The sequence below is a fragment of the Marmota flaviventris genome, chromosome 4, assembly GCF_047511675.1.
Source record: "Marmota flaviventris isolate mMarFla1 chromosome 4, mMarFla1.hap1, whole genome shotgun sequence".
In the NCBI taxonomy this organism is placed as follows: Eukaryota; Metazoa; Chordata; class Mammalia; order Rodentia; family Sciuridae; genus Marmota; species Marmota flaviventris.
In genome coordinates this window covers 29,725,602-29,741,788 of record NC_092501.1, presented here as the reverse complement: position 1 = coordinate 29,741,788, position 16,187 = coordinate 29,725,602, and the positions used below count along the sequence as shown (strand labels likewise).

The 16,187-nt window shown below is 50.2% G+C and overlaps 1 protein-coding gene across 1 annotated transcript; it reads left to right on the top strand.

Annotated features, from left to right (window-relative positions):
* The first annotated feature begins 377 nt into the window (after positions 1 to 377).
* On the top strand, positions 378 to 12,217 carry Golga7b (golgin A7 family member B). The gene is made up of 5 exons (XM_027930152.1): positions 378 to 433; positions 7,067 to 7,192; positions 10,552 to 10,704; positions 10,790 to 10,891; positions 12,104 to 12,217. The coding sequence occupies exons 1-5, from the start codon at positions 422 to 424 to the stop codon at positions 12,215 to 12,217; spliced, it is 507 nt and encodes a 168-aa protein (XP_027785953.1). The 5' UTR covers positions 378 to 421.
* The last annotated feature ends 3,970 nt before the right edge of the window (positions 12,218 to 16,187 follow it).

Below are 16,187 nucleotides of genomic sequence, written 5' to 3'. Positions count from 1 at the left end.
CTCCTCTCCGGCGGGCGCCGGAGTCTGGGGGCCGCGGCTTCCCCCTCCCGGCCCGCGGAGGCGCTAGCCCCTCCTCCCCACGCCGCCCCCATCCCGCCGCCGCCGCTGTCAAAGATAAACCGGGCCATTGCCTGCAGGAGCCGTGGCAGCAAGCGTTCGAGCGGCGAGGAGCCTCCGCCGCGGCCTCGCCTCCCCGGCGCAGCACCGCATCAGCACCGCGGACAGCACAGCGCCCCCGCTAGGGACACCACCGCCCACCTGCCCACCTGCGCCCGGGCCCGCGGCGTCCTGATCAGCACCACGGACAGAGCCCGGGTCCCCGCTTGCCACCCGCAGCCCACCCGCTCCTCGAGTCAGCACCGCGGACAGCCCCGTTCGACCTGCTCCGCGGCAGCCTGGGAGCCTCCAGCGACCCCGAAACATGGCTACCGAGGTAGGGGCGAGTACCTGGCCCGCAGGCAGTGCCCTACTGCCGCCACCTCCGCTAGGGGCGGACCGGCAGGAGGCGGGTGAAGTGGGGGTAGCGATGGCTCCCCGGGTAGAGTCCGGAGGGAAGAGATGGGGTGGAGTGGCAGGGTGGAAGACTGGGTCTCTAGTTAGGGCTCATCTCACCCCAGGCGTGTTAATCTTCCCACGCACCCCTGGGCCCTGAAGTGTCCACTTGTTGGCATTAGTCCCAGGGTTCCTCCAGGACCCCTGGCTGGGGTTTCCTCTTCCCCTAGACTAAGGTTCCCGCTTCCCTAGAGGGTTGGAGACGCGTGTATGCGTAAGGGGAGGGAAGGCAGCCGGATGCTGTTGCTATGCGGTGCTGCCTTTCAGATCCTGAACCCAAAGCTTGGCTAAGGGAAGACAGACTACCCCTACATCTGCATTTTCTTTAGAAGAGGGAGGGGACAAAGACATCCTCAGACCCCAAACCCAAATGATTGTTTTAAGTGAGCTTCCTGCACCAAACTCCACTTTGGTGAACCACCTTTTCTTGCTTTTCCACCCTATTTGAGTTGTGTGTCCTAGGGTGTCCACCTTTGTCCTGTTTGATGGGAGATGCTGCCTTCTTCAGGGTGTGCCTATAGGCTGAAACAAGGGACCTGTTACTAAAGGGAAGAATCTTGGTGCAATGCTTAAGAGATCAGGAATTACCCTGTCTACACCTAAGGATTACCCCTCTTCCCCTTTATTTGGTGAGGCAGATAGGAGCTCTTTATGTTCCCACTTTCTAAGTGATAAAGCTGACATATGGAGAGGGGGAGGACCCATTTGATACTCACACAGCATGTCAATAGCAGAGCTGAAAGTTTCTTCTTTTGAATTTTTGGAGTGGACTTAGGACACCAGGGTCTCCCTGGTTCTGATGTTGACTTCTTTTGTGGTGTCTCCCCATTTCCAGCCCTGCTGGAGCACAGCCAGGAAGAGAGCAGAGGCCTTTGAATGATTCTGTGCAGTGCCTCTGGGCATTCTGGCTAGCAGCGTGACATCAATACCAAGTGCTATTGTTGTTATTCCACTGAAGTCTGCTCCACAGAGCAAGGTGCTGTTGCTTGGTATTGTTCGGCTTTCTGACCAGGCACAGGGTTAGCTAGCAGGGGCTCTTGCGCACCTAGGACCCAGTGTGGGGGTAAGTCCTGGACAGATCTTGGAGCTTGGCTTCTAGAGTGGAGGAATGCAGTGCTCAGAATCTACCACAGACACTGAGAAGAGCAGGAAGAACAACAGGAGAGATGGCCAGATTGCTGGTCTCCTTCCAGATAGGGCTGCCAGACTGCAGCAGAGGCTGCTGGTGTTGGGCAGATAGTGGGAAGTTCAGCCACCTGAGCATGGCTGGGTCAGCAGTGTGGGCAGAGAAGCAGACTGCCTGTGTGATGTGATCTGACAGCTTCAAACAGGCCCATCTGTCCTAGCATCTCTCCCTCTCAGGACTGTTGTGGCCCACAGATTCCAGCCAGCAGGTTCATATCACTAGGTTGAGACCAGGTTTCCAGGAGGCTGCTGTTAGGCATGCCTGACTCTCCCTTGGGAGAGGCTCTGCTCATAACGCCTCTGCGAATATAGCACTTTCCTGGGTACGAAGCACTATCATACCCATGAACGCCTTTGAGCCTTAGAACAACCCTGTGAAGTGGGTAAGGATGGTGTTATTATCTGCAATTAACAGACGAGACAACCAAGGCTCAGAAGCTAACCTGATCCCCATGAAGGAGTCAAAGGAAGCATCATTATCCCATTTTACAGATGATGCAACTGGAATGCAGAGACTTAAGAAAATATGGCTAAAAACTGGCGGAGCCAGGACAGGCCTTGACTCTTTTCCTCGATGGCCATTGATTTTATTGTTGCTTCCGGGGTGGGAGCAGTTGTGGTGCCCAATAAAAAGGAGGGTCTGGATATGATGTTTTGATGTGGGGAGGGTTGCAGAGGCCTGGAAGGGCTGGAACCTGGAGACTCAGAGTCCCTGACTGGCCTTGGTCCCTGACTGGGTAAGATTAAGGATGGATGGACAGAGGAATATCCAGAAGGGACAGGGAGCTGAGGACAAACACTTCCCACTCCATGGTTTGGCCTCGGTGGAGTCTGGAGGCAGTGCCGAGGGAGGAAGCCTAGGCTCTGCCAAGGCACAGGACGTGCGCAGCGTCTGGACCAGGGGTGAGTCATTCTCCCCAGGCTGCTTTTACTATTAGGACTGAGTTGAAATTACCAGGAAAAACCTGTTGGGAGAAGGAAAATACACTCCAATTTCCCATGGCCATTCCCTTAGGTTACTGAAGAGGAAGCCCTCAGTCCCAGCAGCCTGCATATTGAGAGAAGGGGTGAGAGAGGATATCTCTGAATGGAAACTGGATCTTCTCTGCTCCACGATTTCTGTTTAGAAAGTTGGTGCTAGGAGAGGGGTTCATGTGAGGAACACAGGAGGGATGAAACCTCTTGAGCCATACACTGACCTCATTTGGAAAGCCCTAATGAGTCCATTTCCTGAGCAACAAAACTCTGTAAATGTGTGTCACTGGGAGCAGGGTCTGTCTTGTGAAACAGTCCAGATGGCCAGGGACAACTGGGAAGCGCCTGGTTGGGAGGGGCTCCTCCAACCAGTGGAGTTGGGCCCTCAGAGATTTTTAAATGCACTCAAGTAGTGTTATCCACGCAGGGAAGTTGAAGGTTTGATCTCTGAGACAGGAATTAACAACCAGCAGACAATGGGTTAGGCTTGGGCCCTGGTGTAGGGTGAGAAGAAGGGTGGCCCTGTGCCCATGTTTCTTCCTCAGGCCTGACCTGGCTGCCTATGACTCACTATCCCTATTCCTCTGCCACACCCCTGCCTGGAGTGAACAGTGCTGGTGCATCAGCTGAATCCCCTGATTCTTGAGCCTCACCTGCTTCCTATGGAATGAGATGGCTTTTAATGAGGATGGTGATGTGGGCCAGGTGGGGCCTCCTGTTTGTCTTGGCTACACCAGGCCTTGAGCTCATTTGCCCTCTAGTGCTGGCTCCTCCCCCTGGTGCACAGCTCCTAACGCTGTGACCTGTGGTCCCCACTCTTCGGCAGCCTTCCCTTTGTTGTCATGTTGCAGTTTGATGAAAGTGGTGCCTGCCTGTGGGTCTCATCACTGATTTTCTTCCTCGTGAAATGCCTCCAGGTCTTATGCTTACTCAACGGCCATGGGAAAGGCCATGGGAGATGGACAGGGTTGTGGAGGGCAGTTCATGTCTCTGGGTCAGTTATGAAACCCCTGGAGAAAAGCTGCAGCCTCACAGAGACGTGTGCACCTGCTTTGGGATCCTCTTGAAGGATTTGGAAGCATCATGGATTTTTCTATTGAAAAGCCCCTCCTTGGAGCTGGGGTTGTGGCTCAGCGGCAGAGCACTCGCCTCTTATGTGTGAGCCCCTGGGTTCGATCCTCAGCACCACATAAAAATAAGTAAACAAAATAAAAATATTAAAAAAAAAAAGAAAAGCCCCTCCTGAGCTGGGGATGTGGCTCAAGCGGTAGTGCGTTCGCCTGGCATGCATGCGGCCCGGGTTCGATCCTCAGCACCACATACAAATAAAGATGTTGTGTCCGCCAAATACTAAAAAATAAATATTAAAATTCTCCCTCAAAAAAAAAAAAAAAAAGAAAAAAGAAAACCCCCTCCTGCTTCCTGGAAGCTGGGTAGCTGGCAAGTGGCCTGTGGCCTGGTTCTAGGTCTTGTTCAAGGTTCCTGCCATGAGATTCTTTGTTTCTAATTTGGCAACTCTAGGAATCAGTCTGGTCCACCGATGAGTCTTACTTGGCCTGCTAGTACTTATGCATTTAAAAAATATATTAGAAATATTTAAATATCAGGATATTGATGCTAAGAAAGTAAAGATGTGTGGTTTCCTTTAGAAAACCAGAGTGTGGGTGCAAAGTCTCACATGACAGTCATTAGCAGTCTCCCTGAGATAGGGTGTGAGTTCTCTAATTAGCCACAGGCCCCACCTGGTCCACTTACTGCTTTGCCTTTAAAAGCACTTGTGTTCACCATCCCTGATGAGGCCTCTAGAATGTCAGGGCTGGGAGAGGTCTTAGTGATTATGGAGTTCCAATGTCTGCTTGAAATGGAGACCCAAGGAGGGGCAGACTTGCCCAGGGTTGTGTGGTCTAGGTTCAGGGCTGCTATTCCCTTAGTGGACCATCTTCCACCAGGGCCTCTTGGCACTTCACAACTGAGCCACCATGAATGAAGAGAGCCAGGAGATCCTCTCTTGCCTTAAGCACCATTCTTACTAACTGAATATGAGTATGCAGTGTGTGCTCTCTGTGGGTCTGGGACACCAATGTTATGTCACATAAAATGTGTGTCTGATTCCATCCTGGCTCCTAATCATCAGGTGGATCTCCTTCAGGCAGTGATCCAAGGACCCAGGCTTGTTCCAACTTATGGTTCCACCATCTTCAACACACAGATCCACTGATTTCCGTGAAGGGGGAAGAGCAGGGAAGAGTGTCAGGTCTTTAGGAGTCAAGCCTACACTTACCATTCATCACTTCTATTCACGTCCACTCAGGCATATGGCCACCCGTAACTGCATGGGAGCCTGGGAATTAATTTAGCTGTGTGCCTAGGGGAAAGAAGAAATGGCTGGTCAATCAGTCACTAGAGACTCCTGGTAGCATACACATCCATTCAATGGCCAAAGCAATGTTCTTTCCATTCTCACCACCCCTTTGCCTGGTTAGGTCTACTTGAGTTTTCCCCTGCACCACTACAAAGGGAATCATCCCCTGACTGGCTCCTTACAGCACTCTTACCTACTTTTCAAAAAACTGCCAGAATGATCCTCCTAGAACTACTGGAATCCATGATTTGCTCTCGTAAATTGGTTTTAGAAGGGCAAAGGAAGGTCATGATCTTTTACTTTTCTCTAAAAATTGCAACATTATGTAGAAATCCGAACTAGACCAAGCAGGGACATTAATGATTAAATTACTTATATTACCAAAACATTTTTATTTTCAAAGTTATCACAGGATCCTAATAGATGTCAAGGATACTTGCTTAACAGAAACCTGGATTACAAGATCAAGGTATATTAAGACTTGAGGGACATTTATGTATTATTTAATCCAATCCCAATACTTTGGGATCACATCTCTTACCCAGAGCAAGGTTCACCTGGATTTTGGACAGTCTTATGTGCTCTAATTCTCATCTTTTCAGGACCTTAATGCCACAATTATCTACTTCTACCTTATAGACAAGCTTTCTTTTTTTATTTTCCCCCAAACTTTTCAGCATCTCCCATCCTAAATCCTCCCCGTCAACAGAAACCTGTATGGCTTTGTGATCTAACCCTGTCTCCTCTACACTCCATCTCCTCTACTCTCTTCTACTTTGCAAACCAACTCTGTTCTTGCTGAGATCTGCCTCTAGCCACTGGAATAGATTGTGCGTGCTATCTTCGTTATTCTGCAGAAGTGTCTCCATTTGTCCAGTTGAATTTTCTCCCCACCCCTTGGCAACCCCTGGCTTTCCTTTAGGTCTCAACACAGGCTTTAGGAGGCCTTTTCTGGGTAAGTGTTTCTGGATAAATGTGACTTCTTTGTACCATTTATCACAGTCTAATTCATTATATATTTATTTACTTGTCGTCCTCCCTGGAGCTCACAGACTATCTTCTGCACAGCAACCCCAGAGCCTGGCACTTGTAGGGACTCAATAAAGGAGAGTTGAGTGACTGAATGGATTCAGCTTAATTACACAGGAAGAACTGGCTGTCTGTTCACTGTGCCTTCAGGGCTTGGTCTCCATGTGGTTCAGCGTTGGGCATATTTCACCCAGTGGGATGTCGGTCTCCAGTGTGAGGCTGGAGGTGGAAGAAGAGACCTTGTTCTTACCTGGAGTCAAGCCCACTCCCCTCAAGTGCTAGGCTCTGTGTCAATGTCAAGTCTGCAGATGAGGACAAGAGGCAGAAGTCACCCTGCTCCTTCCCACCAGGGAAGGCTATTGCTTCAACTTCTGCCTCAATCCACTGGGTCCACAGTTTTCTCTGGGGAAATTTAGATATTCTTGGGCCTTTCTTGTGGTGAGAAGTGCTGAACATGAAAACCATTTGTGATGCTCGCTGTCCCCAGCCATAACTTGGTTGGACCTTCAGTCTCCCTGAGTCCAGAGGCACAGAAGGGTCTCCTTTTGTCCCATGGGTCCTCATCTCCCAACCCAGTCACAAGTTCCTCTCTCAGGGCCTGAAGCTACAGTTATGTTCTGAGCTGGGCTCCCCAAGCACAGGGATGGCGACCAGAGTGTCTTATTCATCTTGTTTCATGTGCTGTTGATAATTCCAGAACCTGTCATTTTGGCTCACCTTAGCCTTTTTTTTTTTTTTTTTTTTTTTTAGGTATTTCTGGGATAAGTCCCGCAGCTCCTTGAATAACTCCATAATGCTGCTTCCCCAGGGCCCTCCTGGAGCACTTGCGTGTGGCTGGCTCCCCGCTGTTTGCAGGGAACTTTCTTGGTTCTAGCATAGAAAGACTTACACTCTGGGGAACTGCTTGGGATAAACTGGGAAGGATGATCACCCTCAGCATGTGCTTCCTATCTATCTTCTCAGGTCCACAATCTGCAGGAGCTCCGGCGCAGTGCCTCGCTGGCCACCAAGGTCTTTATCCAGAGAGACTATAGCGATGGGACCATTTGTCAGTTCCAGACCAAATTCCCCCCAGAGCTGGACAGCCGGGTAAGGATGCCTTTTTCTAAACTTGAGACCCAGGGCTGTGACGAGACCGAGGATCTTACTGGAGTGCATATTTTTTCCAGGATCATGTGACACATAATATAAGATACATAACTTGTTCAGCCACTTCCAATGGAAGAATAAAAAAAAAAAAAAGCTGTTAACATTGTCTTGCTGTCTCTTCATAGGAAAAAAACAAAAAACAAAAACCCTCAGAGATTTTCCAGTCTAGCAGCTCTCAAATTTCAGTTGCATGAGAAGCATCTAGAGAACTTGTTAAACAAATGTGAATTCCCAAGTCCTACAGGGTGATATTATGTGTCATCCAGAGATGCTGATTCAGTTGGACAGTGGTTGTGGAATCTCCATTTATCGACAGCCATTCTTTTTTTCTTAAATATTTTTTTGGTTATAGGTGGATGTAATACTTTTATTTTATTTTATTTATTTTTATATGGTGCTGAGAATTGAACCCAGTGCCTCACACGTGCCAGGTGAGCATTCTACCACTGAGCCACAACCCCAGCCCTCGACAGCCTTCTTTACCTTGGCTGAACATTGGAATTTCTTGGGGAGTTAAAAATAAATCCTGATGTCCTGGCTGTACCCCAAATCAATTAAATCAGATTCTTTGGGAGAGGGGCTCAGGCAGGCATCAACATTGTTCTAAATTTTAATTTTACTTTAGTCACAATTGTTTGAATTAAAAAAAAATTTTTGTTTTGGTACCAGGGATTGAACCCAGGGGCACTTAATCACTAAGCCACATTAGCAGCTCTTTTTATTTTGATTCAGGGTCTCGATAAGATGCTTAGGGCCTCACCAAATTGCTGAGGCTAACTTTAAACTTGCAATCCTCCTGCCTCAGCCTCCCAAGCAGCTGGGTATGGGAGTGTACCACCATGCTGGCTCTATATTTCTTTTTGATGAGGAATTCCCAGGTAAATTGGAATCAAGTGGTTCAAAGGTCATGCTCTGAGGGTTGCTGGTGTGGTGTTTCTTCACACATTAGGGTCACCTGGGAGCTTTGGGGAAAGCTACCTTGCAGGGTATCAACTTGGGTAGGTAGGGCAGTGACAGTTTTTGCTGCTCTGAACCATCCTCCTCCTTCCCAGATTATTTGAATCAAAATCTCTTGGGGGTGAGACTTGTGCACCTTAGGCCTTAAAACCTGCTCAGATGATGTTATTATGCTGCCAGAAATGAGCACTACTAATCCCTTGTCTGTGGGCTCATTAGCAGTGCAAGATCTCAAAGTCCACCTTGGATCTCCTGCATCTGAATCTGCATTTTAATGAGATCCTTAGGTTATGTATATATGCATTAAAACTTGGGAAGCATCACATCAGTCCATTTTCTCAAGGAAACTAAGGGCTGGAAAGAGGAAGTGACATACCTAAGTTAGACAGCAACAGAAGGGCCTGGGGCCTTGCCATTCTGCTTTTCCACAGAACTCTGATTTTCTTACGCATGGGATGGCATCTTCAGTGGGTATAGATAAAATAGATGCTGTGTGATCAGAGTTGTGGCAGGGAAGGCTGGAAACCCAGAGGGAGAGTGAGGGGTTTCTTTTCCCTCCTCCCTGCCTTGCACAAAGGGGAGAGCCAGTTGTTCCACCTTTGTCTGCTAAGTGTCACCAAAGGCAGGCAGCCAAAGGCTCTGGTCTCAGTCATTACCTTCAGGCCAGGCACAGGGGGGCCTCAAGGACCATAGGTGCTTGTGAAGCATTACTATGGAGTTTTGTTCCTCTTTTGTGGGTGATGCAGCCCCTGTCCCAAGGCTGCCTTAGAATTGGCCTGGGATTAGGAAGGGAGGGGGGAAGGTCCTGATCCTTCCACTCAGCAACCCAGGCAGGTCTGAAGTATTTCACCAAGTATTTATTAGGCTCCTGCCATGTATTAGGCACTGGGGATAGAGGAATGGAATTGTGGTCTCTATTTTTTAGTAGATGGTACAGAAAATAGAAAAGGAAGTAGATAAACACATAGTAGCTCAGGTGGTATGAATATTAGAAGAAGGTGATGGTTCCCAGGTTCCCAGGGGTAAGGTGTCCTGGGAGAGGGGAGTGTGCAGGAGAGGCTGGAGGGAAGTAAGGGATGAGCCCTGGGGTGTGCCGGGAGAGTGCTGCAGCTGCGCACAGGCACAAAGGGCCCAAGATGTTTTCAATAAGCAGGGAATGGGTGCAGAGGATAGCAGGAGTGGGCTCCATGGTGTGGCAGGGTCAGGCTATGAGACCCTGGCAGGCACTGTTAGGACTTCTTGGATTTTACTTGGAGTGATGTGGGAAGACTGGAAGGTGTGGCATGACTCAATTTTAATAGGAAATTATGGCAGGGGTAGGGCAGGGAGGGACAGTGGTACGGCCAGAGATGGAGATGGCTAAGGCCAAGGTCAAGGAGCACTAGGTCCTTGTAGTCTCAGGACCATAGAGCAGTCCTCATTTATAAAATGAGGATGGCAGTAGTACTTTTCTGATAGAATTATTAGGAAGGGTAACTTAGAGTACATAAAACATGCCCAGCTGAACTTGCCTACAATCCCAGGGGCTTAGGAGGCTGAGGAAAATTCAAAGCCAGCCTCAGCAACTTAGTGAAGCCATAAGCAACTTAGTAAGACTTTCTCAAAATAAAAAAAATTAAAAAGGGGGGCTGATAATGTGGCCCAGTGGTTAAGCACCTTTGGGTTCAATCCCCAGTATCAAAAAAAAAAAAAAAAAAAAAAAAAAAAAGCTTAGTACACAGAAAGTGCTTAATAAAGTTTAGCTATCATTATTCCAAGTGTGCAGGAGAGGACATCTTCTCAGTTGTCCACTCACATGTGGCTGTGCTGTGCAGGGTGACTTCTTAGCTAGGAGGGAATGTCCTCTCCTGGAGAGACTCTCTGGAGGTCTCACCTGATCAGTCTCATGCAGGTGGGCCCCAGAAGAGACATGGAGGACCCCTAGAAATTTGGTCCTGAACTCTGACATGACCATCAAAATGGGAAGTGACAAAGTCCCTACAACACTTGTCTGAGCTTCTGCGGAAAGCATCTGCAATATCACAGGAGTCTCCTAATCCTAAGAGAGGCAAACAGCTATTCTTATTCCTATTTTATAGATGAGGAAACTGAAGACTAGTGTAAGTAAGTGGTCAATCAAGGTTGCAAAACTAGTTGATGACCAAGTCTGGACTGGTTGTGGCCTCCTGCCTCCCAGTCCAGGGTTCTTTCTGTTCCACCTGTAGCCTCTCTGTCTTACTGTGTGACTATATGTCATCTCTCCCCCATTTGTGACCCCACCACTGTCATCTGAGCCCCACCTGTTTCTGTCCACACTCCAGGGAGGCTAACCTTGGCTTGGCTTTGTCCTTTTCTCCCTCCAGATTGAGCGACAGCTCTTTGAGGAGACTGTGAAGACTCTCAATGGCTTCTACGCAGAGGCAGAGAAGATTGGGGGAAGCTCCTACCTCGAGGGCTGCCTGGCTTGTGCCACAGCCTACTTCATCTTCCTCTGCATGGAGACCCACTATGAGAAGGTGGTGCCTCCCCAGCCTCCCTGCGTCTCCCTCCCCACCGGCTTCACTGCTGCACGGTCACCCTCACTGGCCCCTGTTTTTGCAGGTTCTCAAGAAGATCTCCCGCTACATCCAGGAGCAGAATGAGAAGATCTTTGCACCTCGAGGCCTCCTGCTCACGGACCCTGTGGAGCGTGGGATGAGGGTTGTATCCTTGCTGGCTCTTCTGTGCCAGGGCACGGAGCTGCCAACTGGGGGTTCCCTGGGGAGGCTGCCAGGAAATGGGAGCTACCCTAGGAGTCTCCATTCAGGGCCTGCCCTGGAATCTGCATGTCACTGGTCTTTGGCCCCAAACCACCATAAGTTATTGGGGTGAGTTTCAGGTCTGCACTTATTGAGCCCATGTAATCAGTGCTTAATATACAGCAGGTGCCACAGTAAGGGCTTTGAAACTATGAATTCATGTAATTCTCTTCACAACACCCTCAGGTAGGCAGTTCTTATTCTCCTTTATGTATCTGGACTCCGAAGTTAAATAACTGGCTCAAGGTCGCCCAGCAGGTCAGTATCAGACCCAGGATTCGAGCTCAGGCCCACCCTTAACCATAAGGCTGTTTCAGCTTTCAAGAACTATGTAAATAATCTCATGAATATGCAAATATTCCTCATTTAATTTCCCACAATGGGTCCCACTGTTCCTTATTCACAGGTGAGAAGAACTGGGTCTTGGTGGGAGACTGGGCAAGAGGTGGGCCATAGTTCTGCTGGTTCTATTTAGAATAGCAGGGGGACAGGTGTGCCCACATTCCTCCCTCCCCCCCCCCCCAGCAACAACAAGAGCAGAATAGTTAATTTTACTTTCAAATGGAGAAGAAAAAGAGGAAAGAAAACAAAACGTCCAGAAACTACACATACAGAGCGTCTCGAGCAATGCTTCTTTCCCCTGAGTCTGTCCCATGTGGCAGGTAGAGTGCTTAGAGGGTACCTACGTAGTTAATCTTCACAGTAACCCAAAGGTTCTATTATTATTATTCCCATTCGACAGACCAATAATTGATCATTAACGAGTGACTGGCCTAGCTTGTGAGTGGCAGGATTTGAATGCAGCGCACTGAAGTCCTCATATTTCTGGCGCAGTTACACCACCTCGGTAGCACAGGGGTGGCCTGCGATAGATACTGCTCTGTGAGGGCGGGGCCCTGCCTGGTGTGATGGGGCTGTGGACCCGGCTCAGCGCTCAGCGACTCATTTAGCTGAGTGCGTGGACGCCCGCAGCTCCAGGCCTGCCCAGCCCCGCTGTCCAGGAAGCTACGCGAGCTCAGCTTCCGGGGCTGCTCATGGCCCCTGCGCTTAGCTGGGTTCACACCGGCCCCTGCTCGGCGGCGGGCGGCTCTCAGCGCTCCTTAACCCAGGACCGCAGATCGAGATCTCCATCTATGAGGACCGGTGCAGCAGTGGCAGCTCCAGCAGCGGCAGCAGCAGCGGCAGCGGTGGCAGCAGCAGCGCTGGGGGTGGCGGGGCGGGGGCCCGGTGACTGGCCGAGAGTCCCTGCAGGGAGGTGTATGGCCGGAGTGAGGGCCTCGCAGACCTGCGGCGGCTGCGCTACCAGAGCACCCGCTTCTAAGTCTTCTCTGGGTCTACCAAGCTGACCGGGTTGGAAGTGAGAGCGACTGTCCCTGTGTTTCCTGTGAGCGCTCAACTCAAGCTCCCAGCCCCTTCCTCGCTGGCAGGATTGGTCCACTTCCTGACCTGGGGAAAGCTGGGGTGGGGAGAACACTGTTTGGACAATCCCTCTCTTCCTTGGCTTCTTTCCCAACACCCCCGAGGGAGGCTCAGAGAATTCCCACCCTGCATGATCCTTCACCCCAAAGCCAACATCCACCAGGACTCTCTTCCTTTGCCCCTGCTCTCAGTGCTGTCTTTCAGTGTCAGCTTTTTTTTTTTTTTTTTTTTTTTTTTGAGACCACTTCAGGGTCCCTGCCTGTCTATGATGCCACTTCTGCCAAATTGGAGATCTGGGGAGATGGGCATCTTGGTGGGGATCTGTTCAGCTGCTCCTGACCTCGTCCAGATCTGTGGCTTCCCTGTCTTCCACCCAGAGTTGGAAGCCCATCTGAGCCTTGCCAAAAAGTATCCAGCTTTGAGACTTTCAGGACACCTGTCACTGGTTGAGGGGAATACACTCTGGGCTCTGAAAGGTTCTATGGGGGTCTGGACAAACTTTGTGGAAAGATGTGGCCAGGGAAGTTAGAATTTCCTGAACCAGAGCCAATTTCCAGATTTTAGGACCTGTGTGCGCGCGTGCACGTGTGTGTAAGCATGCACATTTGTGAATATGCACATGCATAAGCATGCACGTGTGCACCAGTGTATAAATGTAAGTGCACCTGTGTGAGTGGGTGCAAACACAGGAGTGTATGTGTGTGTGTGCACATGTGTATAAATGTGTTTGAGTGCATATGTGTACCTGAGTACACATGTATAAAGTGTGAATGTGAGTGCATGTGAACACGTGTAGGCATGATGTATGTGTGAGTGTACCTGTGTGCATGAGTGTGCATAGATGAGTGTGACTAAGTGTGAGCATGTGAGTACTTGTATGAGTGCATGTGTCTGGGTGTGAGAGTGCACTTGTGTTCCCCTCGGCTGCCAGGCTGACTGCCCAGCTCTGCATCCTGCCGTGTTGTGTTACACAATGGTAGATGGTGTGGCTTCTTTCCCATGTCGGTCCTCATCCCTTGTTGGGGGCTGTCAGCCTGGATCTTTCTCCTGGCCTCTCCCCCACCTTCGGACTCTACTGTGCACATTCTAGCAGAAGAGAAGTCAGGGTCCTGGAGAGCAGAGCCAACCTTCCAGTGGCCTTCAGTGTACCTCTCTCAGCCCCCGTGATGAGACAGTGGGGCCACAGATGCTGCATATTCAGCCCACCCAGGTGCCAGGGCTCTTTAAAACCGTGCAGGTGAAATGTTCTTGGACATTCAAAGGAGGCGGCAACCAGCAGGGGCAAAGGTAAATTCTCACTGCAAAGACAGCAGGAATGTCCAGCTATTGGTGCTCTGGCTCCTGAAGTCCAGGGGAGCCAGTGGGAAGGGGGCAGCCTGGCGTCTGGGGCCCAGAAGATGGACAGAAAGGGGCTGCCTACCTCACCTGGCAGGAGGTGCTAGAAGTGGACATGAAACACCAGCCGCTGTAGGTAGCTTTCTGGAACCAAAGAGGGGCCTGGTTTTCTCCTGGACGTGGGAGCAGCAGAGGGAGCAAACACCTACCCAGAGAGCTGGAGAGGGTGGCCCAGCCCTTGAGGGCTCAAGGGTCTGGGTCACAGGGAGTCCTGGTGCAAGGAGCTCCCTGGAGAGCTGTAGTGCAGTGGGCTCTGTTACGGCCCCTGACTCCTGGCCATGACCGGTGCAGCCCTGGCCCACTGTTGGCTGAGAATTGAGTCTGATCATGCACCTCCGGTGGGAGGGTGGGCAGGGCACAGGCCAAACAGTAGCCTTTTGTTTTATTATTTCTTTTTCCAATAAAGGGACTTGCCCAGCTTGAGTCTCATGCTGTCTTATCTGCCCCATGATGACGGGGGCCAGTTCCATATTCTAGGATCATGTGGGGAGGGGCTTGGCTGTCTGAGTCAGCTGGCCTAGCATGTACTTGAGGTAGCAGAACTGACACAGGGCTCGGATGGACCTGTCTTCTTGAGTTTAGGGTTTAGTGGGGTGGTCGGCCTGTCAGGCTTTCTAATCTGATCTTTGGGTGAGTCTGCAGTCTTGGGTTGCCAGAACAGGTTCAAATTGAAAGCCAGGCCAAAAGTAATTAGTGAATTAGATACTACCCAATTTTTGAGTTCTTACCCTGGGTTGGGCCCTGTTAGGAGTTGGATCACATGAATTACTCAGTACTAAAGAATGGAAAGTAGGTAGGTGTTGGAGCCCAGCAGCTATGTCTTGGAGTTTATAAAACAAAACACTAATTGAGTACCTACTGTGTGCCAGGTACTTTGTTAAAACCATATGCTAGAAACTGGAGGGGATTTTAAGGTTACCTGCATCTTCTCCTAGAAGTGTAATGAGAGGCTGAAAGACTTGCCTCATCACAAAGCTGGTTGATGATCTTCGAATGGAAGTTTCCTGACCCAGTGGGTAGCAAGCAGGTAGGAAGCTGGGTAGTAATCAGGTAGGAAGCTGCTTGAAGCTTCAGGAGGCTGGGGTCACATAGATCTGTAGGCCAGAGAGGGCCTCATCAGACGATGGGGATAGCAGCTCTGGTCTCTGGGGTGGGCCTAGGGGGTCCCCTCCAGATGGTGCTGTGAACTCCAAGTGATTTTCAGGCTTCTACTCACTGCCCATAAGGAATAGTTTGGTATTTACCTGACGCCTGGGCCGGCTGGACTTTAGCCTGTGCTCAAGCCTGGGCTGTGAGGGCTGCTACGAGTTGTGGGAGGTGGGGGCTGTTCTTTTAACCAGTGTGGAGGTTCATTCTGTAGTGCTTTTTGGGGTAGGGTATTTATTCTATCCCAAGGTCAGACTTGAACCCCAGCCAAGTGTTTTAGGGAGGAAGTGCTGTAGATGGGTGAGGGTTTCCAAAGTGGAAAACCCACTCTGAGTGCTAATCTGGCAGAGAGTTCTTTGACCTTCCCGCTTTCAAATATTGGCAATAATGATGATAACAAAAGTATCTAACATTTAACAGCCTCATCTGGGCCAAGGTATGAGGCTAGGACTCTATATAATTCATCATTGAATCATCACAACAACCCTCTATGGTGTGGGTTATTATTATTCCCAGATGAGGAGACTGAGGTCATAGAAGTTAAATTGCCCAGAGTCACATAACTAGGAAGTGGCAGAGCTTGACTTTGAACCTAGACAGTCTGATTTCAAACTGTGGGGAAGTGGATCAATACATCTAGCTTCAAAGGCCTCTGCAGGCATCATCAGGTTGGGATCTGGTAGATTCCCAGGAAAGGACCTGAAGCTTTGGGCTCCAAGTTGGGGCTGGTCCCTCCTTGCACAGGGCATTGCAGGAGTGTGGGTGCGGTGTGCTCATGGATTTCTGGGACCCACAGGGACATCCTGGTATAGGTCAATGGAAAGACCCAATTCTGCAGACCTGTGGGATGTGGCTTCTCTTGGCTGGCTCAGTTATGGGGACAGAGACTTGGGTCTGATTGTAGCCTTGTGTTTCCTGCATCCCCCTTGCTGGCCAGGGACAGGCTCTAAAAGGATCAATGAAGCAGAAGAACTGTGATCTTGCCTCAGCCAGATTGTGCTCCCTTTCCCCGTCCCCTGCTGTCCCTTCCCAAGGGCACATCCCACCTGGCGTGCCCAAGCAGTTCTTGCTGCACCTTTCTCTCTTCACTGGGCCAGCTTCCTCCCTTGGCCAAAGGCAGGTGTGTGTGAAGACAGGGCTTGCAGAAGCTCCAGTGCCGCCTAGTGGCAGAATCATGTGCTGCACCTGGGAGTCAAAAGCAGTGGCTCGCAGACCCACTTGGCTGCTGTGAAACTTCACTA

Excerpts from the sequence above, each read along its gene's own strand:
- Golga7b (XM_027930152.1), top strand. Across the intron at positions 10,705-10,789 it reads TGGAGACCCACTATGAGAAG|GTTCTCAAGAAGATCTCCCG; the intron begins GTGGTGCCTCCC and ends CTGTTTTTGCAG. Across the intron at positions 10,892-12,103 it reads TGGAGCGTGGGATGAGGGTT|ATCGAGATCTCCATCTATGA; the intron begins GTATCCTTGCTG and ends CCAGGACCGCAG.